The sequence below is a fragment of the Buteo buteo genome, chromosome 11 (genome assembly GCF_964188355.1).
Source record: "Buteo buteo chromosome 11, bButBut1.hap1.1, whole genome shotgun sequence".
In the NCBI taxonomy this organism is placed as follows: Eukaryota; Metazoa; Chordata; class Aves; order Accipitriformes; family Accipitridae; genus Buteo; species Buteo buteo.
Genome location: NC_134181.1, coordinates 21389207 through 21415514, shown reverse-complemented (window position 1 = coordinate 21415514; position 26308 = coordinate 21389207). Strand labels below are relative to the sequence as shown.

General features: G+C 49.1%; 1 protein-coding gene across 3 annotated transcripts in view; it reads right to left on the bottom strand.

Moving 5' to 3' along the window:
* Positions 1-1262: 1262 nt before the first annotated feature.
* Positions 1263-26308, bottom strand: part of GNAO1 (G protein subunit alpha o1) — a 149049-nt gene continuing 124003 nt past the window's right edge. For 2 of the 3 annotated variants that reach the window (XM_075040355.1, XM_075040357.1), the window contains 2 exons: positions 19702-19855; positions 15032-15760 (listed from right to left, as the gene is read on the bottom strand). In XM_075040355.1, coding sequence (XP_074896456.1) covers positions 15573-15760; positions 19702-19855 — 342 coding nt within the window. In that variant the 3' untranslated portion in view covers positions 15032-15572. Of the gene's footprint in view, positions 3591-5577; positions 5732-15031; positions 15761-19701; positions 19856-26308 lie in introns of those variants that run through there. The other variant, XM_075040356.1, reaches the window with a different exon arrangement.

The following is a 26308-nucleotide window of genomic DNA, read 5'->3' as shown; positions in this document are numbered from 1 at the left end:
CCCCCTACTTCTGGTGCTCTGTGAGCTGTGTGGCGTCTTGGCCACCCCAAATTGCACCGCTACAATAGAAGGACCTGGGAAGGCACTGGTAAAGCAGCTCTTCTTGGCCACTGGCCCTCTCTCTGCAAGCTGAGGGACCCTGCTGTGGAACCCAGTCCTCCGCCCAGCAGCAGATCAGTAGGGAAGGAGAAGATGCTGCGAGCCTGTCCTGCCTAAACCCCTCTTGCCCAAGATCCTGCAATTGCTGGGGCTGCAATAGAGAGGAGTAAAGGGGCTGCTCGGCATGCATGGGTGGAGGGAGGCTCCTGGAACTAAACCGAGGAGGGCTGGGGATGTTTTGGAGACTCTTGGGCTCTTCCTTCTGGTCTTACCTTCTCCTCTGGTTGGATTCCTGACCTTTTCCCGGCAGCTTTTCCCTTTGCTCCCTCGGGAGCGGGCCCTGGCCAGCCGCTGGATGGCATCCTTGCCTGCAGCACTTGCAAAATGACCTCCTTCAGCCATGAAAGGCTGGTTTGTGCGGAGGAGCCCACAGACCAGTGGTGGCCTCTTGGCTGGCTCCAGCATCCCTGGAAAGGGAGGTCATCCGAGGAGAAGCCGGATTGACTTCCCCAGCCCCAATACGAGCCACTTCTGGATCGCTGTGAACAGCAGGAACCTCGAAGAAACCACGTTGGTCAGGAGATGCCACTGTGTGACAGCGGCTTTTCTAACCAGCCTTCCCTTCTGCGGGCTGGTGGTGTGCGACATTCGGTGGGTGGTCCGGCGTAAAGCCGAGGTGGGGGGTCCTGGCTGTTTGGATAACCTTCCCTAGGGGTTTGCTGGTGGGCTGTGTGGTCCCACGGGGTTTGGAAGCGTCCCTGCGGCTCGGGAGGGGACAGCGAGTGCGGTGCCGAGAAACCAGCCCTGTGCCAGAGCTGCACCAAGGGGCAACCGGCTCTCGGGTGGCCCAGCTGCCATCACGGTGCCCAACGCCAGCGTCTACAGGAGCCAGGGGTCCCGGGATTAAGGAGAATCCAAAAAAACCCCACCAAAACCCCCAAACAAACCTCAAATTCCTCCTGCAGCAGGGAGAAAATCTTAACTTTCTTGGAAAACCTTCCCCTCTGTCTTAGGGGGAAAAACTCGCCTCTTGTGGGGTTTCTGATGTTGCCTCAAACTGAAGGACTCACCCTGATGTCTATCTTTGCATTCCCAAAAGAAAGGAAACTATTTTCTTGCTCAGGGGGGGTTGGGGAGGGGGGGGAATTTTTGCTCCTGGTGGTGTTCTGAAGCAACCTGAGCCATCTGGAAAGGGTTCCACGCACCACCTTCCCAAGATTTGCACCCAATTCTTAGCTCAGCCCCTCCTGCCTGCTGGCAGCAAAGCCCCCCCAAGATGTGACTTTTAGTATTTTTTTCTCCCTCCCTTAAGAAGGAGGCAGGCAGGCGCAGGGGGGAAAGAAGCAGGCGGAGGCGCGGGAGGGGAGAGCCCGGGGTACAGACAAACATTCTCTTTATTGAGCTACACATGAATTTTTCCATTAGTCAGAGAAAGAGATTGGCAGTGTGTAATATATCACAGAAACCTCACTGATTGGTAATAGAAAGGCTTAGAAAGACCTGGCGCTTTATATATATATATATATAATATTTTTATTTTTTTTTTAGCTTCCTCTTTATTTATTCATTTTCTTTTAAACAGGTGTGACTGCTTTTCTTCAGCAAAGGTAACTCGTAAAAGTGAAACCGTGAAGATGTCTGGTTACTAATCAAAGTAGAAATGATGAAGGATTGGTCATGAAAACGGTGGCTTCAATGTAAACACTACATTCGATTTTTGTTTTTTTTTTAAATTATTTTTTGTGGTTTTGTGTGTGTTTTTAAAATTTTTAAATTATTGTAATTGCTTTTTTTTAAAGTTTGTTTTTTAATTTTTTTTCTTTTTTTTTTCTTTTTTTTTTTCAGCACAAACATCCCCACATGAGAGAGAAAAAACACCACTCACTAAAAGGGAGAGAGGACTGGGGCAGGAGGTGGGCAAGAAAAAAGCAGCACAAAAAAGCGTTCACTGGAAAGAGTTAAAAATGAATAAAAACCAAACAAAAAAGCCAACAAAAAAAAATACCCTAAAGAAACAAAAAAAGAAGATAAAATAAAATATATGTATGTATAACCCTCCCTGACACCCCCCGATCGGCCCCGCAGGAGGGGGTCAGGGGAGGAAGCCTGTCCGGGGTGACTGAGCTGGGCTTTTGGATACGAACCTGGAGAGTGAGCGGCGACTCGGAGCAGGGAGTTGTTAAACCAGGAGGGAGAGAAAATGGGGGAAAAAAACCCACCGGCTCCCAGCTAGTGAGGGCTTTGGCCTAAAGCAGGGTGGGAATTCAACAAAATCTAACCCCAAAACCCCCAAACCCCAGAGAGGGAGTGGCGGGCGGACGCTCCCACCGCAGCCTTCCTCCCGAAACAGCCAGGATGGGACGTGGGAAAAGATCTTCCTGTTGCTACTGCGGTTGTTGTTTCCCTTTTTGGCTACAATCTATGGCCAGGGGGGAGTTTTAAATTTTTTCCCCTCCGTTTTTTTTTTAAAACAAAAGTATCTTCTAGTTTCTGGAGGCAGCAGCTCGCCCAGGCTGGGGGCAGCGGTGGGGTCAGAGTCAGGCGGGGCAGCCCAGCCTTCCCCATGCTGCAAATAATAATAATTAATAATAATAATAATAACAACAACAACAATAATTTAAAAAAACCCCAACCCACTGTAATTAATTATTATAATAATAATTAAAAAATAAAACCCCATGGTCAAATAACTCATGGGAGGAGAAGCCTTCCCCCTGCTCAAGAGCACCAGCACGGCCACGGCAGGGGCACGGGCAGGATCCAGCCCCGCTTTTGCCGTGGGGCAACCCTGGGAGATGCCCCTTTGCCCCCCCCAGCTGGGTACCAGTGCCCTGCAGGGGGGATGCCTCCGGGAGCTGCTGGGGTGGTGGGGCTGGGCAGAGCCCTCCCAGCCCCAGGGTTCCCCCCAAGCTGTGACACCGGGGGACGGTGCGAGGGAGGGCTGGAGCCTGCCAGGGGAATGGGGTCTGCCCACAGCTCCTTCAGACAAACTCAGGTTTGTGGGTGTGGGTGGTGGATTTTTTTTTATATATATATATACGTATATATATAATTTTTCCTTATGCCTTTTTATTTACCAACTTGCATGATTATGATTACGATTTTTTTTCTCTCATTCGATCTGTTTTTTTGTTTGTTTTGTTTCGCCTTTTTTTTTCCCCCGCGCGCACGTGTGTCTGTGTGTGTCTGTGTGTGGTTGCGTTGTTTTTGTTTTTGTTTTTTTTTTTTTGTTTTGTTTTTTTTGTTTCTTTTCTCTCCTGGCGCCGGGACCGCCACCAAAGAAGTTGCTTTGCGCCGCAGGGGTCAGTACAAGCCGCAGCCCCGCAGGTTGTTGGCAATGATGATGTCAGTGACAGCGTCAAATACCACCTGGATGTTGTTCGTGTCTGTGGCGCACGTCATGTGGCAGTAAATCTCCTTGTTGGGGGAGCGGTTTTTGCTTTCGAATTGTGCTTGGATGTAGGCGGCTGCATCCTCATAGGTGTTGGGACCTGCGGGCAGAGGTGGGGGGGGACAGAGCGGGGGGCGTCAGGGCCACGGGCCACCACCCTCCCACCACGCACCTGGCCCCCCACTGCTTGCAAAGTGCTTTATTTCTAAGAAAACACAGGTAAAACCTATTTATTTTCCACTTTTCCCCCCCAATTCACCCCTCAGCAGGGTCCATTCGGCCCTTTCCCCCCTCCCACCTCTCTCCTTTCCTCCCCCACCTACCCTTTTGCGCCCCATTCCCCCCTTCTTTTCCCCCAAATCGCAGAGCACCTGGGCTCTGTAGGAGCCTCCTCCCTCCCCAGGTGTTGCTGCTTTGCCCTCCCCGCCCGATCCCCTTTTTGCTTCCCCCCCCCCCCCCCCCGGAAAGGGCAGCAGCCCCCAGCTGCACCCAGCCAAGCCGTGCTTGAGGAATGCTCCTCCTGGCATCGCCGCTGCTCTGGTGAGTCCCTGTGGTGTGTCCCGCAGTGCCCATCCCAAGGGAGCTGGGGGGGCGGGAGAAAGGCTGGGGGGCCTGGTGGCCCCCTGGCCAGGCAGGCAGGGGGAGAGGTGGTGGCTGCTCCAACGTCGCCGATGGGTGTTGGCTGTGCCCCCTTAGCAGGGATGAGCCCTTGTGCGTGCGGGCAGGGTGACGCCTGGGCTATGGGGGGGGGCTCACCCTGGGCTCTGGGATGGGTGAGGTGGGGGCAGGAGCCACTTGAGGATGCGCCGTCATTGCCTGTTTGCTCAGCTGACCGGGGAGGTTTGCTTTTGTAAAGCCGGCTGGAGAGGGGCCAGATGTTTGAGCCAAAAAATGTGCATTATTGCATTAAGCTGCTTACAGCAGCGAGAGTGGCTGTGCCTGGCCCCTTGCAGGAAGCCACAAAGCCTGAATTACGCCCCTGAAATCGCCTTTGGAAGAGCTGCTATTATCTGGAGATTTATTTTCCTTTTCCAGCTTGCTGGTTCCCCTCCTTCCTGATGCAGCGGGTGGCCGAAGGAGAGGGGAGGTGGCCCGGTGCTACTGGGCTGTCCCCCTCCCTGGGGTAGCTGGGATGTGCCGTAACAACTCCATGTGGGACAGTTTGGGATGTCCCACCAGGCGGCTGGGAAAAAATCACTGCTGCTTTTGTGATGGAGAAGACTAAAAACCTCCAGTGGAAATGCTAGTGCACTTATGCTGTAGGCAAATGGGTGCTGTCTTGCTGGGGGACTCCCTTGTCCCCAGGGTCCGGCGTCCAGGGTGGGTGTGCTCTCGGCAAAATGGTTCGGAGACATTCAAGTATTTGTAGGGGATGCTGGAGCTTCTGAATCTGAATGGATTATTTTCTTCCCCTTAGAAAATTCAGAAGGGATATCTATTCTTACCCCATTTTCTTAGTTTTTGTTCTATTCCACAAGCCATGTTGGTTTCACTTAAAAACGTATCATTCTCTTGTGGTTTCACAGATCCTGCTGTAAAGGGGCTCTTTCCTTCCCCAACTGTACCTTGTGCAAAAGTCCTTCTGGGAGGGCACAAATGGGAGATACAGCTTGGAGGACCACACATCTCTGCTCCTGTAGCAGGAGCTTCTCAGGAACCATCAGCAAACAGGATGGCTCAAGTGGCAGGCGGTCGGCTTTCACCAAGGCTTCTCCTTTCCACAGCTCTCTGTGGCCAAACTCATTAAAACTCATCTGTTTGTTTCAACTCATCTTGACCATCTTGACCATCTTGACCATCTTGACCATCTTGACCATCATCTCTTTGTCCCATTAGCTGGTCGTGCACCTTTGCCACAAGAATTGACAGCATGCAGGACAACTCCAGGGTGCTGGAGCTGTGCTATGGCTCTCAAAGGTGGGCAGTGTTTTTGCTGCCCCCCCACCCCACCCCATCCCTGACCCAAAGGCGCCCTGTCTCCTCCATCCCCACCCTGCCCACCTCTGGGGCGAGACGCAGCCCCCCAGCCCCGACGGCATAGTTGTGGGCGTCACACCGGGCTGTGCCACATCAGCCCTGGCACGTACCTGTGTATTCAGGGAAGCAGATGGTCAGAGGTGATTTCTTGATCTTCTCAGCAAATAGGTCTTTCTTGTTGAGGAAGAGAATGATGGAGGTATCGATGAAGAATTTGTTGTTACAGATGGAGTCGAAGAGCATGAGAGATTCATGCATGCGGTTCTGCAACGGGGACCATGGAGGGAGGAGAGGGGAGAGAGAAAGGCAAAGAGAAAGAGAGAGTTAGAGGAGAGGAGAACATTATTCTGAATTGAAATGTTTAGAAAGCAAAAAAAAAAAAAAAAAAAAAAATCTCAAAAATTAGACAGTGGTAAATGCGAGATGGTTACAAAGGTGGAGGAAACAGGGTGTTGCTCTCCTCCCAGGCTGGAGGATGCAGCTGATCCTTCAGTGCATCCCTGCAGAGCCTCTCTGCCGGCTGCTCTAGCAGGGCTGACACCTGATGCTTCAAGGAAGAGCAGACACCCTACTCTCCAACCCCCCCCCCTCCCATTTTCTCATCACCTGCATAAACTGAGGAATTGGGAAAGGATGCTGTAGCTTTCTGGTCTTGCCTGCATCTCTTCAGGGACTGGGCACCCCTGAAGCATCACTTGCAGAGCCTAAATAAAGGATGGACAGACAGCACCAGCCAGCAGCTGGGATGCACTAGGCGCGGGGACTGGGATGAAGGCAGTTTTGGCCATCTCAGAGCGGTCCTATGGACCTGACTGGAAGGTGGCACGGAGTGGTTGGCGCTGTTGTGGCAAGACCAGTGCTGAGGGATCGCCCAGAGGCTGGGGCAGGTCCTGTCCCAGCTGGGCCCTTTCGCCCCTGGAAAAGTCTTCAGCCCATCTTTGAAAATGCCACAGCGGTGGCCGGGTCGCTGCTAAGAAATCCAAGCACTGCTGCATGGAGGGAAGCAATGCAGGTGTCTCTGCCAGCCCATCTTGCAGCTCTCCTGAGTGTTCCCGGCTTGCGGGCTGCTCCAGAGAGACTTTAAGCACAGAAGAGTTTTAGTAGGAGCATAAATAGAGGCAAATCTCTAACAGCTGTAATTTTTTTAAAATTAATTGTCCATTCATGTGGACAAAAGTCTTATAAAGCCATTTTCCCCCCATACTACCAAAGTTGTTACCAGAAAGGAGTGGAGAGTGGACAGAAGGACAGGAGAAGGAGGAGGAGGTGAGGTTGTCTTGAGCAGAATCAAGTTGTCGCAGGGCACCATCAAGTAGAGCATTTTCACACTTCACTCAAGTGGCCGTGGGGTGTTTGTGCAGGCAGGCGCGTGCACTTGCTGTTAGCGTGAGGGTGCTGCTGGACAGGCCAGATATGGCTCTCTGGGAGCTCTCAAAAATTTTCTCCATCATTAACTTGCTCTTAGAATAAATGAAGCCATTCCCTGCTGCTCCACTGACAACTTTGGGAGATGTTTTAGGCAGTCCGTCTGCCTTTTCCATTGCACATACCTACCTGGTTTACTCCCTGAACTTGCAAAGCTTGTGGTGCAAAACCAGGGCTTAGTGAAGTCCAAAGCTGTTGGCCTCCCCCATGCCCCCCTTACAACCCCCTCTTGGGGCTCAGCCCCCCGGGTCCCGGCTCAGCTGCCTGCTGCTTGCACAGGGACACCCAGCTATGTAGAAAAGCCTTGTGTGAAGCTGAGAGCAGCCAAGACGTGCTCTGGGGCAGCAAGGGTGCTCGGCAGCTGGTGGGAAACCCTCCTGCAGCAAACATCCCCCCAGAGCCACCTTTTTTTTTTTTTTGGAGGCGCACCAAGGGGGGGGGGCTTTGGACTTAGCAAAGATTTGCAAGAACACGTGTGTTTCCTAACGAAATGATGACCCAATTACACATTTTGGAGTTTTCCATGAATGTTTTATTAGTGAGTCATTTTATTAGCTACACTTCAACTGTAGCTTTTGCATGCAAAATTTAGCAGATGTCTGATTTCATCTTGAAAGGCTTTGAGATTACACTGTCAGTTCCTTGAAAAAGAGTAGCTAGGGATGCCAAGCAGTCGCTTTCCAAAGTTTTGGGACCTCATTTGATCCTTATCTTTTTTAAAACAAACCAAACCAGCCTTATTCATGGGGGAAACAGAAACTGCCGCAAAAGGACGTGGCTCTTGACTTGAGGCTGTTGCAAAATTGCTGGGTCTTGAGATTTTCATGGAAAGTATCCGGGTGGGCTTTTTCCTTGTTCATCCCTTGTGTTGTCCTATATATGTATTATATTTAAATAAGGGAGTGATGGTGTTGGTGGAGGAGCAGCTGAAATAAAGCACGTGCCCAGGAAAATGAAAATCCTCAGTGCAGGGAAAATAACCCTGGTGACTTCTGGGCCCTGGACACCTGTGCAGAAGATCCAGGCAGGATGGCATCCTGGAGGAAATTTTAAAAAATTCTCAATAAAAAAAATATGAAGAAAAATCCTTTCCCTTGGAGCCATTAGTTTTTCTCAGAACTAGCCTGTAATTCTGTCTGACCTGCAGGATGGGATGTATGAGGATACGTGTCTGAGGATGGGTCCAGCTGAAGTTATATCACTGGGAATTGGTGAAGTCAGTAGGAATAATGGTTAATCTTCCTTTGCTGAGGTTTATGGAAAATTTTCTCTTGCTTTCTTCAAGTTCTTTGCTTCTATTTCATGCCCCAAATAATGGAAGGTCTTTGGTGTAAACATAAAAGAACAAACTGGCCCAAGTGTTATTTCAAAGGGAGGGAGCAGTGCTCCAAGTACGGTGTTACTGTGAGGAGATAAAAGCACCGTTTACTGAATCGAACCAGAAATGGCTCTTTTGCCTCTATGCTCGCAGGGCTTGTGCGAAGAGACAGCAGAAAAGAAAAGCAAAGTTTGCTACTTGTAATAGATTTGCAACCAGTGCCACTGTCTGCGCTGAGTATTGCCACTGATGGGTGCCAAAAGGGTGGCTGGATGCAGATGGACAGATGTCAGCACGGGGTCTGGCAGTGCCGGAGAAGAAGCATGGATGGTCTGACGTAGATACATGGGGGCAAGGGACTTCAGGAGGGGAAGAGTAATTTCAAGAAGACAAGGAACAAACAGAAACCATGGTAAAGTCGTTGTTCTTAAAAACAAAGGCAAAAGATTCCCACCAAATACTTACATAAAATTAAGTACCTTTTGGTTATATCCTTTTCAAATTCCTTATTTGCAGGTGAATGTGACTGTGGCAGATGACCGACACCATAGGTGTGTGTTGTACACATGTGTACATCAAGCAGACACAGAGTAAATAACGGGCTTGAGAAGCTGGACGCGCTCAAGGGAGACACAATAAAAACCCTCTCGCACTAGAAAAGAGCTGGCACTTTATTAACATTTTGTAACTAATAAATACATTACCGACAGCCAATAAATTATTACAATAACTAATGCTCTATTAAACCAATGGACAGTCACTCTTCATACAAAATTACAGTTAATACAGTTTGGGCCATCAAACATGCAGGAGAAATGATTCAGTGGGAAACCAGCAAAAGGAAAATCACGGTAGCCTCCGGTGATCCTTCGGGAAGAAATGTGGTGGGGACTGGGCAGCCCAGAGGCAGGGTGATGGTCACCAGTCCCTTGTCGAGCCGAAGGGGGGAAAGGGAGGTAGGGGGAATAGGGCTGAGGATGTTAAATTAGGGACTGGGCTATTTAACGGGGCAATGGCTGGTCTTTAAACAACCCTATTTGCTTGCCCAGTGCCACTGGGTTGCTCCAGCACTGGAAAAGCTGGTGAGACTCAGGCAATGCTGAAAATAATGTTGTTACCTGCTGTGATCTCCTCTCCCCACCTGGAGCAAGGGGTTTAGACCCAGAGCCACTTGCCTGTGCTATGGAACAGTCAGGATTTGGTCTTGACATTAATTTCCAAGACACCGGGTGGGAGAGGGGCCAGGGCAGAGAGCGTCGTGCTGGCTCCCAGCCCTCCGCCTCCTCCCCGGGTCTCTCCTCCCCATGTCTGCTGCACCTGGTGCCTGTGGAGATCTGATCTGCTCTCTCTGGGAGATGGAGATGGTTTTGCCCTGTCTCCAGTTCAGCTTCCTCCCGTCTCCCTCTGCTTGCAGGGTGCCAGCTGGGAGGCTTTGGTCCTCCTCCTCTTACTAACGCATCAGTGTTTAAGGGTCATACTTGCATGCGTTTGCTAGCTAGCCTTTGCAGCACAAATAAAGATCTCACAGGCTGCTGGGTCAGACGTGAGCGGTCCTGTGAGAAGTCCCTTTCCGTAGCCACGTTCTCAGCATAACATCTTACATAGGTCATGTACCTATATCTGTCAGCATCAATTATCTTGTGTCATCGCAGGAGCTCAGAAATAATGTACATGCAAGTCTTGGGGCGCTTTGGGAGAGTGTTTCTGTCTGCTCTTTCCTCCAGGGAGGTAGAGGCAGGACCACGGTCCACTCTTTTGTGCCACCCGGACCATGTCTCTGCTTTCTCGTGTGCGCATTGGGGATGCAAGTGTGTGATGGGTTTGGGCGGTTCGGGATGATGCTCAGCAGCACTACCTCTACTGACCTTGACGCTTCTGGCATCAGATTGTTAACAAGTGGTTTTGTCTCCTTGGAAATGGTTGTGGAGTTTTTGGTCGTAAGCCTGAAGAGAAACCTGGCCCATGACAAAGACACAAACACACTAGTACTAAGCTTCTCTAATCAACTTGACAAATGGTCAGCCTTGTTCCCAGGAACTCAACAACTCTCCCTGGCTCCAGGAGATTTTTTGGCCACAAAAGACTCGGACACATTGCACAGGCTAACAGTGCAGGTTTGGTCCCTTTTACAGCATCAACTGCAAAATGCCCCAGGGTGATGTCTGCCACCCGCAGCTGAACCCCGTGCCTTGTCGAGCTGCCCAATGCTCTACGTGGCAGCGACTGGGCACACAGGGATGTTTTGGCAAAAGGACATCTTCTACGTCCCATCCTGACCTCTTGGAGATTGCATTCCTGGACTGAGAACAATGTCTGTTCCCTTGCGGGCAAGCACTGGGCTCATGCCACAATAGATTAAAACCACCAGACACACTTTAATGTACATTATAGTATAGACTGCTCTCATTAATACTTTTAGTGTCCTGTAGAACAAAATCACATCTACTGAGGAGGCACGGCAGCCCCCCCATGAGGATGCTCTCCCCTCTGTGGAGGGACAGGCTGGCTGGCAATCCAGGAAAGTTGGCTGAAGGCAAGAAGCTAATTCTCATACAAAACTCCTGAGAGAGGTATAGTTGGAAGAATTTCTGGGATGGCAGTGGTGGGAAGCCGACTGACCCCTCGCTAGACCTGGCTGGGGCCCCGTGGGAGGGCAGGGGCAGCAGGGACAGTCTGGTGCTAGCAGACGGACGGGCCAGATGGCCTCGCCGAGTGGTCCCACTGCCCTGCCGCTCGGCTGGGCTCCTCTGGCCGTACGTAAAAAAAGAGAGCGTGAACTCTATTTGCTGAAGAAGAAACTGGCCTTTGGAATATGTGGCTGTATTTTAACATGTGCTTTCCCAGTATGTGTTTATTGCTAGTTCTCCTAACAAGCCCAGCTACTGCATCCTCCCAAGGAGCACGGTGCTCTGCAGCTTAACCTTGCAGCCTCAGCTACAGGCTCATTTCAAGGCTTTCCTTCTACAGGCTTCTCTCTTTCACTGAAATTGTTGTTTAAATAAAAAAGCTATTTGCATTTTTTTTGTCTCATGGCTCCACACACTGTACGCTCTCATTGCCGATGGAGCAAGCCAGGGGCTTCCTTCTTTCTTTTTGCTGCTGTCTGAAGCTCATTGCGAGTTGCTAACGCTGCTTTCAACATGACACCCCTCAGGTGCTGCTGTTGGACAAGTGACCTGAGCCATTAAAAACCTCCTGCATCCCAAAAAGGGCATCTTTTGCAAATTCCCACGTTAGCTTTGAAGGGCAGCAGGGTCTATATGTAGCTGTTTCAATTCTGTGCTTTTAAAGTATGTCCCCCACGCCCTGGTATGATTTCTGATGCAGCTGTACCAGTTGCAACATCCCTGCTGCATGGAGGCTGCAAACTAAAACACAACTCAGGGCCTCCGAGGGTCTGGATTTGGAGCATTGCAATTGCAAAGCCCAAGGGGCTATTAAGAAGAGGGCTTTTGAAAGCAGGCGATTTATTTCAATGTCTTCTTTCTAGGCAATTGCTGCAAGGATTGCTGGTGTTTAGAAAAAGCACTGGGCAAAAGATTGCCTGCGGAAAGCACATCTGTCAGAAAAGACTTGGGAGGATGCAGAAAGCCAGTGGTGAGTAATGCTTTGGCAGGCGTTCTGGAGACAAAAATCTATACATGGCCATCAAGCGGGAGAAATAGTAGTGTTTAACACTGGAAGCATTTCGTCTTCCAAATGCTGTTTCCAGCCTTTGTCAGAGAATCCTCATGACACTCATGTGAGGGAGGGAATGTCAGCAGCAGCAGCTGAAATGAAGCTTTAGACATACAAAATGCCAAAGAAAATGAAAGAAAAGGCTCTGTGTGTCAATATTTCCTCCTCTTTTTCTCCCCATGGAGCACCAGCCATTGGTTATCACCAACGTGCCGGGGAACCAGCTGGATGGAGCTGCGGGGGGTCTGGGGCTGGAGGGGGTTTGGACTTCTCAGCTGGCATGGCTGGGCACAGGCTGCCTGAACCCGGCCCGGAGCGTGGCACAAGCGCACCAAGCCGGCACTGGTGACTCGGCTGCATTTGGCAGAGTTGAGGGTTGAGTTAATTTAAATTGTCTTTACCAAAATAGTCCTGTGTGCTTTATGCTGGGAACTCCAGAAGCCTTGGCTTGGTGCTGCCTTCACTGGGAATGGCTTCTGTTACTTATTTGCTCGGATAAAATGTCACCCACAGCAAGGGGTGGGAGCAGAAAATCTCCAAAATTCTAGTGCTGCTGCTGCAACTCTTCTGACAGAGCTTAATATAAGACTTGCCTCACTGCCGGTGCAAGCCCTCAGCGCACCACAGCACACAGGTCTGGTGCTGCACTCTGGGTCTACTAGTTACCTATACTTTACATACCAAATGTAACTAACATTCAGCTTTTCAGTCCTCATTTTGACACTTAACGCACATTTGGATGCTAGGTGTTACTGGTGGGACTTGGCCACCCTCATGGGACAAGCTCCAGGAGCATCCTGATCCCTCTGCATCGCTCCAGCTAATTCCCTGCCCCTCCTGTGGCAGAAGCACCGTCCCCTTGCCATCGGCTGGTCCCTTCCAAGGAACCAGAGAACTGAGCAGGTGCTTCCCATTGGGAATCCTTTCTTTGGAAAACCTTCCCATTGACTCTGAAAATCCTAAGTTAAACCAAATACAACAACATGCGAAGGCCTTGTGTTCAGTGTTCCTTTGGTTTAGGGTTGTACAGCAGAGTGTGCCAGCATTACATGGAGATGGGAGAAGGGCTGGGACCTGGGAAAACAAGATGTGTGGGTGGGATGTGGTGTGAGGAGCAGAGAGGGGCTCCTGGCCTTGCTGGCCGGCCAGCAATCTGTGGGAGCTGATGGCACTGGAGGTACTTTAAGGCTGAGATGGTGAAGAGAAAGGTGGGTACTCACTTGTGCCAGAGCAGGGGAGGCAGAGACCTGGTGTTATTGCTGTTAGTGTCCAGCAGAGCCGCAGTGGGTCCTCACTGTGCAATACCAAATACAGTTTTATCATGTAATGCTATTTAGGGGGTTACTGACACAGCTGCCAACCATGCTGGGCTGTGAGCTGGTTAGATGGGTGAGAGCCACCTTGTTTTCCTCTGCAGGCCTCCCCTGTTTGCCCTGGGGTGCTCCCCCTCACATCCCTGACTGGGGTTTTGTCACGGACGTCCCACGAGCACTGTCCCAGCAGAGCACAACCTCTGATGGGGACCCTCCTCTGGCTCCCAGGTGCCCTTCTCTTTCCATCCTCCCTGCTGCCTCAACCTGCCTCATCTCCCTTCTGCAACTTCTCTCCCAAACCACCTCCGCCGGTCCTCTCTGTCCTGTGCCACTGTACCTGCTCCTTTCCCTGCCTTCCGCACACCGATGCTCACCTGGCCCCTTTCCTTTGGGCTGTGCTGCTTCAGACTGCTCTCACACCATCTCTCCTACATGGGCACAGTGAGAGAAGAGATATTGTCCCTCTCAGGCATGGCACTGGAGAAAACTCAGACCTCCTGAGACCTGAAAGACACCCATGGCCTGGGCTCCCAAGAGAGGACAGTTGAACTTGTGGCTGGCCTGGAAAGACTCAACGTTTTCCAGGATCGTGGACTTTTAAGAGAGGCAGAGAAGAGGCAGGGATCAGCGTTGCCCACCTGCCACCAGGTACCATGCCTGAGTGGGACCTTGGAGGTGGCCATCTCACTCAGACACCAAACAAGCTTTCAGGGTGGACTTCTAAGGGTCCCTCCACGCTCCCAGAGGTGACACCCCACCTCTCACACTCCCCTCTGCCTTCACCCCAATGGCACCTGGAGCTCTTGGTGATGGCAGATGGATGGCCACACATACCCCAGCCCAGATGCGTTCTCCCCTCTGTGCCCCCACATTTTGCTGTGCTGGGCACTACTTTTGCCCTTTCCACACCTTTTCTCCTGCCCTTCCTTCCCTCTCTTCCCTTGCTCTTTTCCTTCCTCCTCTATCACTTTGCTCAAATCAGCTCCCTGAGCCTTCCCTTGCCACTACCTAGCCAGTACAAACCATCCTTCTCACTGTAGATACTGGTAAAGAGATGACTTGACTGGCATCCAAACCTGGAGCTGTCTCTCTTGGACGCCCAGGCAGGAGATGACACAGGCAAGCTACCTGCTTCTGCTCGGCCGAGGAGGCTCAGAGTGCAAGGCTGGGCTTCTCAAGGGTATTTAGATGCCCGAGGTGCGATAAAGAGCTGCAAGGCTCCTGCACACCTTGCTGTCACCCAAGCATGGTGAGGTTTCCCAAAGCACCTCTCTGCATTTCAGTTACTTGAAGGTCAAACCCTGCCTACAAGAAGCCAGGGCTAAATATTTTTGGTGCACTCCAGCATTTCAGGGCCGAAGTTTAGAAAGACATGCTGTGTGTTTGCAGGAGCATTGGTCGTGCTGAAATCCCTTAGGCTGGGAGGTGCTTTGGGAAAGGTCGCTGAGTACCCAGGCTGGCATCCTCGCCAGGATGCCCCCGGGCGCAGGGTCCCCATCAGGACACCATCCCTGGGGCATCCTTGCTGCCTACGCTCCAGGGGTCCGAGCCCAGCTTCCATTGCCCTGCCTAGCTCAGCAGCTCCGTGGCATCCAGCGAAGCGCCTAAGAAATGGGTTACTGAAACCACTAGACAAATTTTAACATTAAGTTTGAAAAACTTGAGGTAAAACTGTTACCGGTAACGAATGCTTTTATACAAGGCTTAGTAGGTTTTGTTACTGTGTCCGTCTTACTCGGACACCAGCAGAACTCAATATGGCTGTTTTACTTGTTCAAATAGCTGTCTGGAAAAAAGGAGAATATACAAATCCAAGCTGCGGCGGCTGCGTTCAACACCGACCCCTCCAGCTTTGGGACAGGAACTGGAGCTGTAAGGTACCCTCAAAATGATCATGTTGTATCTAGCACTTCCCAAAGGAATAGTGTTTTAAAAAAAAGATAAATAACCAGGAGAATTAAAAATATCCCTTAATTTCAAGGAGAAAAAAAAGAAGTTTCAGTTCCAAACTACACTGTTGCTGACCAGTATTTTAAGGCTTTGATTTTTTTTCTTTTTTTAAAAAACTGCAGTATTTTTGTCTTTTGGCAGTTGACAAGCACTTTGTGGGAAACGCGTTAGCTCCCTCTACAGCACTGTGAATTGGAACGGAGGAGTAGAATGAGGCAACAAGGGAATGAACCAAAAATAAACCAAAATAAACGGGGCTGGGGAAAGCAGAACTTGCTGCAGAGTTGTCTGGGATGGGAGGAGGGATTTACGTGTTTCTTCCTCATCATCTTCTGAGGAGGAAAAAAAAGAAAGAGAGAGGACCTGTCCGCGGGACTGGAGGATGCTCCCGGCGGGCGCGAGGAGAGGGGAGGAGAGGGCTTTAGTAGAGTCCGCATCCCCGCAGGTTGTTGGCGATGATGACATCTGTGACGGCGTCGAAGACAAACTGGATGTTGTTGGTATCGGTGGCACAGGTGATGTGCGTGTAGATCTCCTTGTTGGGGGACTTGTTCTTGCTCTCGTACTGAGCCTGGATGTAAGCCACTGCTTCCGTGAAAGAGTTTGGGCCTATAAGAGAGCCGAGACGAAAGGAAAAAGAGCGGGTTAAAGCAATCCTATAACCCTAAATCCACAGGGTGCCCACAAGCGCCCCATCGTAGGGACACAGGGAACTTGCATGGGACTGCTGCAAACCAGCCACCCCATCTCCGTCTCAGGGACAGGGACTATTACCAGCCAGGATTGCTGCAAGGGAGGAGATGTTCTCCGACTGTCAGCTCAGCTGTATTTTTATTCTGGGTTGCTGTTTATAGTCGACAGAGATGAAATGGATGAGGGAACTGAGTGTTAAACAGGCTATGATGGGAAAACCAGAAGAAATTCCACATCATGGTAACAAAAAAGAGAAGAAACCTGCCAGGAATGCAGTAAGTGCTTGACCTGGTGAAAAGCTTAGCTTTTTTCCTCTTTTAGATTTTTTGATTAAATTTTCAGCTTTTGATGGAAAAGAGGAGCTAAAATGTCCATGAACTGAGGGCAGTATTGGTAACCGTGCCCTCCTTTCCCTGAATCACTAACAGAAAAGGACATGAAAAGATCCAGCCTGCGTTACAGGGCAAGGTGAGGTTTTCTCAAAAAAAAAAAATTCAGAAAAGTTAGTACATAATGCCCCTCTTTTTGAGTAATTAGGATTGCAGTACCCTCTGATAGAGCTGTGGCTAAAATCACACCATGAGGCGTTTCCTGGTTTGATGTATAGAGATGTCTGTGCTAAACCTTATTAACCATCAGGTTTTGTGTTAAAAAAGCTTGAGAGCAGTCACGCAAAAGAGCAGACCCTTTCTCACCTGGCCAGCCTTGACATTGCTCACACACACAGAGCTCCTCTCGGGCACTTGCTTAGCTCTGATAAACTCAGTTTCTCTGGCTGGCCTGGAGTACAGCCCAAGCCCTGGAAGGCTCCACAGTGGTAACACTGCTACTGCTCTTGGATGCCTCTCCCTCCATGATGCCTTACTGATGGGAAATGTTGTCAGCTGCTAGAGAGAAGCTTACTTGGGCTTTGCTCATTTGCTGTGGTTGATGGCAGCTGATCTGGGAAATCACATGCATTTACACGTACGTGCATTGCTAGTTGAAGACACAAGCTCATGAAGACCATGACACTTGAGAATATGCTTGCAGTAAGAGAAGCAAAATGTTTTCTGGGAGCAGGTTCTTGCACAGAGACCTGTGTATAGAATTTGGGAACAGTTCCACATGCTGTGCACAACCAGGAGGGTATTTTATGAAAGGGAAGTTAGTTGTTCAAAGGCAGGAGGATTTAGATGCTGGATTCCTTCTGGGAGAGCAGGGAATCACTAACGCCAGCTTGGTTTAAAACACGCCCTGGATTCTGCTGCTGCTTTGCTAAGTATTGTGGATTAGTTAAAAGCATGAGTGAATTAAGGGGTTGGAAACAGTCAGTGCTTCAGCATACAGCAAGCAAATTTGTGGACGCAGTCTTCTAATAATTCTCTGTCAGCAGAACTAATGGACATTAGAAACTTCATTTTATTAAAAGCGTTTTGTAGAACCTACTTGTGACGTTGAAAGTCCGCTTGTTTGATTTATAGGCTTTCATCAAATAATTCTTTTTGACTCCAGGGTAACTTTCTAATAATGCTGCTCTTTCACAAGGCCACGAGGGCTTCACCCTCTGAGCTGTGGTCAGCAAAGCAGGGGCGAGCAAGCTTAAGTGTGTGCTTGAGTCTAATGTCTGGGCTTAATGTCAGCATGAGCCAACTTCCAACTTTTAATGGTGCTGCTGAATGCCTAGGGGTGAGACATTCTTCACCTCTGATTGAGATCCCTGTTGGATCAGTGGAAGTACTTTCAGCCTTCAGACCTCCAGCCCTCTCCAATGGTACGAGAGAGACAAGAGGTCTGTGGAGGGTCCCTGGCACTGTGATAACACCCAGCTTCCAGAACAGCACCTCGAAGGAATTTGGAGCATCTTTGGGATACTCTGAGATTTGGGGAGGACTGGTTTGGTTCACTTGGGGCTGAAGTGCTCCAGAAATAAGCTGTATTTGTTTTCCTCTGTGTAGTCAGCTGAGAGCTTAGCTACATGTGTACGAGGGTCTGCCTCCCCCACTGAACTCCCTTCTTGGGCTGGGATAGCTTGGCAAGGAAGAGTTATATCTAAAATGACATTCCTTCTTGTTCCAGTCTCTCTGCCATCAGGGATATTATTTCAGAGTGAGGTTATTGGGAGACTTCAGTGAAGATCCACAAAACCAGGTCCACAAAATGCGATCAGGAATGAGTGAAAGGTGCAGGTTTGCTTCATGGAGAAAAGGAAGAGGGCATGGTAAAAATCTTCCAGTATATAGAGGCGCTGCTACAAAGAAGACGGTGATGAGCTGCTCTACAAGCCATTCAAAAGAGGGCAAGCAGCAATCTAATTTGCAACCAGAAAAATTTGGGGTTGGCATTACTGTGAACTTTCAACTGTAAAGGCTATGAAATTTCCATTATTAGATCTTTTTAGACAAACATGTCAGGAATATGTTGGTTCTGTCTGGACTAAGCAGATAAGTAGATGGCTGAAATGTGTTGGTAGTGACAAACATCCAAACCTTCCCCAGAGAGGAAGCCTGCAGATGTCCTTCTGAATTCAGATGGAGTCGTTCAGCTCCATGGCCATAGACCATTCAGCCCAAAGCAGCAATGATGGATCATTTTTGCCTATTCAGAGTGAAAAATCAAGTGCTCAGAGATAGGAAGCTCTGGTTAATAATTTGTTGGCCTGCCCAGAAATGTGACACTCTTGGTGTTCCCGGTTCACAACTACATTTCCTGACAAAGAGATCTGCTTCTCTGTCCGTCGGCTTGATTCATCTGGATGTCTCCGGTGAGCTTAAATAATTCATGACGATAAAAGTTTATTTTTATGCTGTCTCAGAATGGTAATGAGGGTTTGTGGAAGCTGGCGAGATGCAGCGGGAAGCGGTGGGGTGCAGCTGCAGCCTTTGCATGGGTGATGTATTCTCATCATTAGCAGGTCAGATGCCAGGCAGCCAGCAGAAGCGAGGGCTTCTTGCACGCTGCCCTGTTGCAGAGCCTCTGGCTTGGATCTCCAAGTATCATTAAGGCCTCCTTCTCCCCAGCCAAGCTTGGGGCATGGCTTGCTGTAGCTCTTCTCTGTCTGCACTATGGGTTAAGAGGCCTGGGTGGCCAGTGCATGAGAAAATCAAGCACCTCATTTTCTATCTGCATTTAACTGGAAGCATTTCCATGTCCAGATGCTTGATGTCAGTGGGCCTGAGAGCAGAACTGGGGACCTGCTAAACTAACGTGATAAAAATTTACAGCTTGAGCTGAAGCAGCCAGGCTGTGGGACCTGCTGTCTGTAAGCTGGAGGGCTGATCTCGCAGCCCCTTGGTGCCTGGCAGTGGGGTGGTGGCCGGGAACTGCAGAGGAATCCTTGCTGCAGTCAGCCAGGACCCACAGGGGAATGTGATGGGTATGAAACAGCAAAGCTGGGCTCCAGCTGAGGACACCCTAACAAACCCCATGTGTTGGTCTCCCAGAGACCAGTTACCTGTTTGTAACGGTTAAGCTCACTGCATCTTTCTGAGAGACCTGCAAGAGCGTTCGTGTTCCTGAGCGATGCTGGGAACCAGGGCACAGGCTGAGGCAGTGTGCTGCCAGCCCCACACCCGCAGGTGTTGGCTCTGCATCGAAACTGCCTGTGGGGCAGAGATCAGATGCCCTGATTAGTGGTGGTGGCCTTTTGCCTGCCAAGAACTTGCGTTTAAGTCATCCTCACGCTTTCAGTGAACCACTAAACATGGTGGCGGTGATCCTATGGCATTTATTGAAAAAAACTTGCAGTGAAGCAAATGGGAGCTCTAGGTATGCATCTTTAGCCTCGTTGCCTGCGATACACGACAGTATCAGCTTGGATGGGAAACGCTCCATCCTCCCTTCGCTATGCACTCCTGTACAGCCAGCTTTCTCATTACCTGTATACTCAGGAAAGCAGATAGTCAGTGGAGATTTCTTAATTTTCTCCTCAAATATGTCCTTCTTGTTTAGAAAGAGGATGATAGACGTATCTGTGAACCATTTGTTGTTGCAGATGCTGTCAAAAAGCTTCAGTGATTCGTGCATGCGGTTCTGCAATAGAAAGGAGAGATCACATCAGGCCAAAGACAGTGACTAGGGGATGTTCAACATGTATGTAGGGAAATCTAAAACAACTACATTAAGGAGGAAAACAAAAAAAGAAAATCTATGATATACGATGCTAAATTTATGTATACATACAGCTGAACGTATACATACACAGATGCAATCCCTATAACATTTGACATACAGTTAGTAACTTAAGGGCATTTAGCTATACAGAGCTGTTTTGATTTTGCATAGTGTATAATTTACAGGATCCCAGCTCATAGAAATCATCATGCACCATGCATGGATGGGGAGTTACTTTTGCCCTTTGATCAGATTTACGTGTCCGTGTAGCTCATGCAGATTTTCTAAAATATTTTCATTAATTTTTTAAATTTTTTTTCTTTTTTTTTTTTTTTTTTTTTTTTACTTTGTTGAGTGTGTGTGGCACATAACTGGTTGGATACATTAACCAAGGACTGGTAGATCCTTGAATTAATCTAGAGTTGGAAGCAGACACCAAGGTGACATAATTTTGGAAATGACCTTGCTGTGACCTTTGCCTGGTTTTGTTACTTGGTTTAGTGTTGTTGCCTGTTGTCGGGCTTTTAATTTTTTTAATTTTGTTTTTTTTAGTTCTTGAAAGATGGCTCAACAGGAAGTGTCTGGCAGAGAGGAAAAAAAAGTGAAAAAGGAAGAGGAAATAGTGTGAAAAGGAAAAACATAATGAAGGGCATCTAAGAACAACCAGACTAGAAGTCAGGCAGCTACCACTGATGTTAGCTCATGCCTCTAGAAGAACATTAGCTACTTGCCAGCAGAAGAGCCATACGTTCAAATGCATGCACAGCAAGAAGTCGGCTTTTTGGTTATAGGTCATGCAAAAAAACGACACAGGAAAGGAGAGAGATAAGAAGAATGAAAAAACCAGACCAGTTAGAGAGTTGCAAAGTCCGCCACATGGTTTTATGGTGGTGGAAAGAGCTCACGGCAAAGTCAACCAAGTGTCATGTTCCCTGCTGCTTTCAACTCTCAACTCGGTTTTTCTTTTGTTTTTTTTTTTCTCGGTTCAAGAGAAGCTTCATACCTGCCAAATTTGGTTGGTCTCTCAAATGCTCATTTTTTGGCCTTTGTTTGGCTAGATAAGGTCAGACGGCCGAGGAAAAGCTGTGAAGGCGCCGAGGCTGGCGATGTTTGGCGTGCGAGGCCGACGCCGGATGCGCACGCCGGTCGCGTGGCCATCTCTCAGCCGGGAGCCGGGTAGCGGAGAGAGCAGGCGCAGTGAGGACGAAGCACACCCAAGAGTCAGGGGGTTATCAAAGGCAAAGCATGGTACAGACCAGACCAGCTCCTCGGCTTTTCCCAGCGGCATCTCCTTGGGACAGCACTCCCCAAACCCGCCAGTGCACCTACGAGACTGGTTACAGCGACCGCCGGAGAGACGCTAGAGAGAACAGGGCTGCACGGTCTCGTTGCCGGAGAGTTTTTTTGGGGTGGGTGCAGCATGTGTTCCCCCTGGGTTTGGAAATTCAGAGTGGTGCAGGAGACAGCCGGGGGCTTTCACCCCTCTCCTGCTGCATTTCATGCCCATGCAGGCAGCATAATTGAGCCCAGCACTTTATTGATTAACACTTTCCTTTTCGTTGCTATACTTTAGCTGCTGCTGAATGTTTTATTTAGGTAAAAGTGGCTCCGTGGATGAAGGAAATATCCGTTCTGACCCAGACTGAAACAGGATGCCCGCGATTTGCTGTACCGTATATCGCACGCTTTGCTACCAGACTCGAAATGACCGAGCACCTCCCCACCATGCATTGTACCGACACAGGGGAAAGACGCCATTGTGTACAAATGTAAAAATGCATTTACTTATTGGGTCTCAGTTGCAAGGTGTTGTTTATCTGGATCATCCCGTGCCTGTGTGCTGGTTTTTGCTAACCCATTTTGTACCGGCTGGTGTGGGAGCCCCGGAGCAATGCTCCTCTTTGCTACTTGTGGTGTCAAAATTGTAACCATGTAGAAACCTGCAAAGGTTTTGTACAGGAGATCCTTGGCTACCCAAAGCCTTTGGGAGGAGAGAAGAAAGTGGAAGGTGGTCAGGGGGAACAGAAAGCAAATATAATTAACTGTTTTTTTAAGCAGGGTCCCTCACAGAACATTTTTAATGATACTTTTATCACCCTTGCTGATTTAAAATAAAAGCATGGAGAAACACATGAACACTGCTCGTGGGTTAAACCAATAGCTCATCTGCAGCAGCCATCAGCCTGGAGGTCACCGTACTTACCACGCCACACCTCGCCAGCCCCGTACCATGCTGCGCAGCCCTGGCAGGGAGCAGCGGTGTGCAACTGCACCTCGTGGCACAGAAAGCACCATGGGTGACATCGGGTTTTTGTTAAGAAATAGAAGCTGAGGACTTCTCCCGAGCTGGGCTTCGCCGTTAGGTGAAGCTGACCTTCCTACAGTAGCAAGACTACGTAAGGACGCTACAGAAATCCTTCTGCTTCTCGTACATAGTTTGATTAATTTGTCTTAACACCTGTTAGGAAATGAGACTGTTTTCCCGAGAAATAGTGGCTCTCAGCATTCAGTCATAACCAGAATATACACACAGCACAAACCAATATGCCCCTGTAGAAAATGAGAGTTACAATAAAAATCCTCTATTCCTTTCAGGTTCCAGAAACAAGTTTCAAAGCTTCCTAAGGCTGCCCGACCTGGCTTTCTGACCTCTACATGTTGATTTTTCCCCCAGCTCTGCCAGTTAGCTGAGTAAATACAACCACCGCTCTGCCCACTCATCCTTATTTACCTGGGAAAGGTTCTGGTCTTAAAATCCACCTTTTCCTTCCCCATCATTAAGGAGAAGATGACATTATTCAAAAGCAAGGAACCGCTTTCTGTGTGTGGCAAAGGTGCAGAGCAATGTCCTGGTGAGCAGGTACGGATGCTCCTGTTGCTGTACCTGGGTGCCATGTGGGAAATGCTGTCACATCCCAGGAGGGCTCCTGGGAGCCTACGCATGGATGCAAGCCATCCTGGGGCTGGCTAACATTGGGAATGGCTTGCCGCCTCCCTTTCCTTTCCCTTCCCAACTGTTACTCATTCAACAGATGTTTGTAGGAGACCTCCAACAGCTCAGGCAGGCCCTGGCTGAGACGCGAGGATGGGGAGGCAGTCCCTGTGTACCACATGTAAAAGGACAGGCTGCTGCTAAAGGAGGAGTGAGAAGTTAAAGTGCCCAAATAATCCCCCTCCTACCAGTAAATCCACAGTGAAAGACGCTTTTAGTCCCTTAAAGCTTCCCGAGGGACCCTCTCAGGAGCACCTGTGCTGCTGTGATGGGGCAGACGTGCCTGCTCTGCTAGGAGGCATTAAAGATTACACTTCTCATCCTTTTATATGAAGTGATATAAATTACTTCACCTGCTTTTGGACTCATTGTGCTGCTTTTTCCTACTTTATGTTGGGCCTGTTGTTAAGGCTCTTGAAACGTTGGCTTCTTAATGTCACTTCCTATTTCAAAATCAGTATTTTAAATCCTTATGCCTGCAAATACTTTATACCCCAACAAGGAAAGCAGCCCCACCAGCCACGTTACAGAGGAATAACCACTCACCCATACAAATTAAAAGTCCAGTTAACTTTTCCTGCACACAACAAGAGACAGATTTGCTTATAGCTGAGTTTAGATGTCATTGCATGACCGTGTTCCCATTGCTGATGTGAAGGGCAAACAGCTTTCTACTGAGCATGAGGGAGAAAGGATGCTGTGGTCAAGACTCTGCCCAGGCAGAAACACACTCATAAACCCCATCTTCTTTTCACCAGAGCATGGGAGGAGACCCAGTTATTTCTGCAACACACAGTTGATTCAATCTTTTTTGTTTTCCTTGGTGATTAAGTGCTAAATGTCATGCAAACTATAAGGACACTGATGGTTATCCTAAGCACAGAAACGCCATATTCCCCTGCCTGCTTATATTTCCTAAGATGCCCAAGCCACTTCCACTTGCTTTGTCACTCCTAAGGCAATTTCTGAGTGCTGCAATTCAATTTTCCTTGCCCAATGACAGCAGAGAGAGCACACTAACCGGGTCATGCAATGAAATACGAGCCAACAGGCCAAGACTAATGCACACCAAGGGTCACCAGCACAGTGCCTTCAACCCATCCCATGCTCAGCAATGGGGACACAAACAATACTTGCATGTCTTGGCTAGATATGGATGACCTAAATATCTTCGTTTCAGAGGCAGCAACGTGCAGCATGAACATCTCCCTCTCTTGCCACGACTCCTTTGAATTTGCGAGGAATAACACAAAGAGGATAGTCACGGTTCCTATGATAGGTCCCATGCCATTGCTGTCTTTTTTTTAAATTCCATTAGGAATTCCATTTAGAAGGAATAATGCAAATCTGCCTTTGTTAATCGTCTTCTCCAGTTTTACTGATTAATATGACTGCTGTCCCTCTCTCCTCCCAGATTACAGATCTGAGGCTTTTCCTCCTGTAACCTCAGCTTATGAAACATAAAGATAAGTCACAAATGAGGCAAAATAGCCTCGTTATGCAAAGACATAATCCATGGAGTTGTTCAGTCAGTTAAAGCAGAGCGTTCCCACTGTGTACAAATACGGCAGAGAGCTCTGCAGCTCCTTGTGATGGACTCGGTAAAGGCAGATGCAGGTGTAATACCTTGAAGACAGTGTCTTGTGCATTGGGCAGAGGGTGTCATTTTACCTTGGGAGCTCTAGCTGTGGGCTGTGGCTGGCAGCAAGGGAACTGATGAAGGCACTGCTTAAATTTCCCTGTAGGTTTGCCCCTCTCCCCCAGGAGCCCGACATGCAGGGAAGCAGTTTGGATCTGCCAACAACGGTGTAAGGAGGTGTTTGGGGCAATGGGAGAGGCTGGATTCAACAGCACTGGGGGTTTCTGTGCAAAATGTGGTCTTTATGGGTGTATGGGCCTAGAAAGCACAGATGCAGAAAGTTGTCTTTATTTTATTTATGCCTTTCTCACCTGGACATAGAGAAGTACTTGCTTTCCTCAACTCCTGCCCTGTTGCTCTTTGTGGCAGGGAATTGGAAAGAAAATATATCCCTTATAAAAAAACTACCTGCTCTTAGGGAGTGATGGCTTTGCACACAATAGCCTTTTTTTAGCTGCTGCAGGAGGGTGGGTGCTCAGTCTTCTAAAACAAAAAGTGCAATAAACCACAAAAAAATCTACAAGTGTAGAGCTGTGCTTTAATTTTAAGGACAGGGACAGGTCAGGGGGTGTTTCACCCAGTCTTTTTTAACCAGCTCTTTGCTCAGTCTCATTTGAAAGGATTCACAGTAAACCTGTTGTTTGTGAGCTTTTTTTCAGCGAGACAGGCTGACCCTACAACTACACTGGTCCCAATGCCCTTGCGCTAACCGACCTTAACAAGGGGAGGCCCTGCTCCATGTTAGGCTGACTTTATGTGAACTGCAGTTTCATCCGCCTGAAGTGCGGTTTGACTTAGAGGTGTGCAAAAAAGCCCTGTGAAATCCTGTGATTATTGTCAACAGGGCACTGAGCGCACGAGGAAAAGCTGTTCTCTCCATGCACTGGCTTTGCAAGGATTTTTTTGGGCACCCGAGATGCAGTAGGGCTCTTTAACTCTCATGGCTCCACGCTAGCAATGAAAGCTCTACAAGTCTTTTCATAGTCACAGAGACATCTGTACAGCCCCCAAACCTTCAGTGGCTTAATACAGCTGGAAGTGCCTGCACCATAGTAAGCAGCTCTATAGAAAATTATGATGGAGAAACAGCACCCAGCTTACTCTCTTAGCTGCCTCCTCTTTGCGTTTTCTAAGTGAGAAGCAATAAAAGCTGATTTACGTCATTAAAGCCAGCAGATGTGACGGATGCAGGCAGACGGCAAATCAGCTGACTGAAGAGATGCTGCTTTTTACTGCTGGGTATTTGGAGAGGAACCACATTAGCAGGGAGGAGACCAAATGCTTGGGGGTTCAGCTGGGAGTGGACCGAGTATGTGGGTGCCATGTTTTCCACCCGCCATTTCTGTTGGGGGTATAATAGGGCAGACAAGATCCGACACCATCATTTTTTCCTATTTGCATTGGCCTCACTCAGGGTTGTTTATCTGGGTTAGGTGGGGGCGTCCTGCAGGCGTGGCAGTGGCGATGCCGAATCCTTTCCCGGTTTACGCCGAATGTGTAAATGAACAGCAGCTGCCTCTGCCCTCCTGTTGCTCAGCATCCCCAGAAATGCTTTGTGAAAATGGACTGAAATAGCAGGCAAATGTCAGCGCTGTGCCAGAGTAGTGCAAGCCTGCTTTCCTGATGCAAAAGGAAAGCTGGAGCTGCGCAAATCCCAGTTTCTGCAGCGGGGCACTTCGGGGGGGAGGCTGAGCTGGCACCCTGCTCGTCACTGGGGTAGTGCTGGGTGATGGACAGTCAC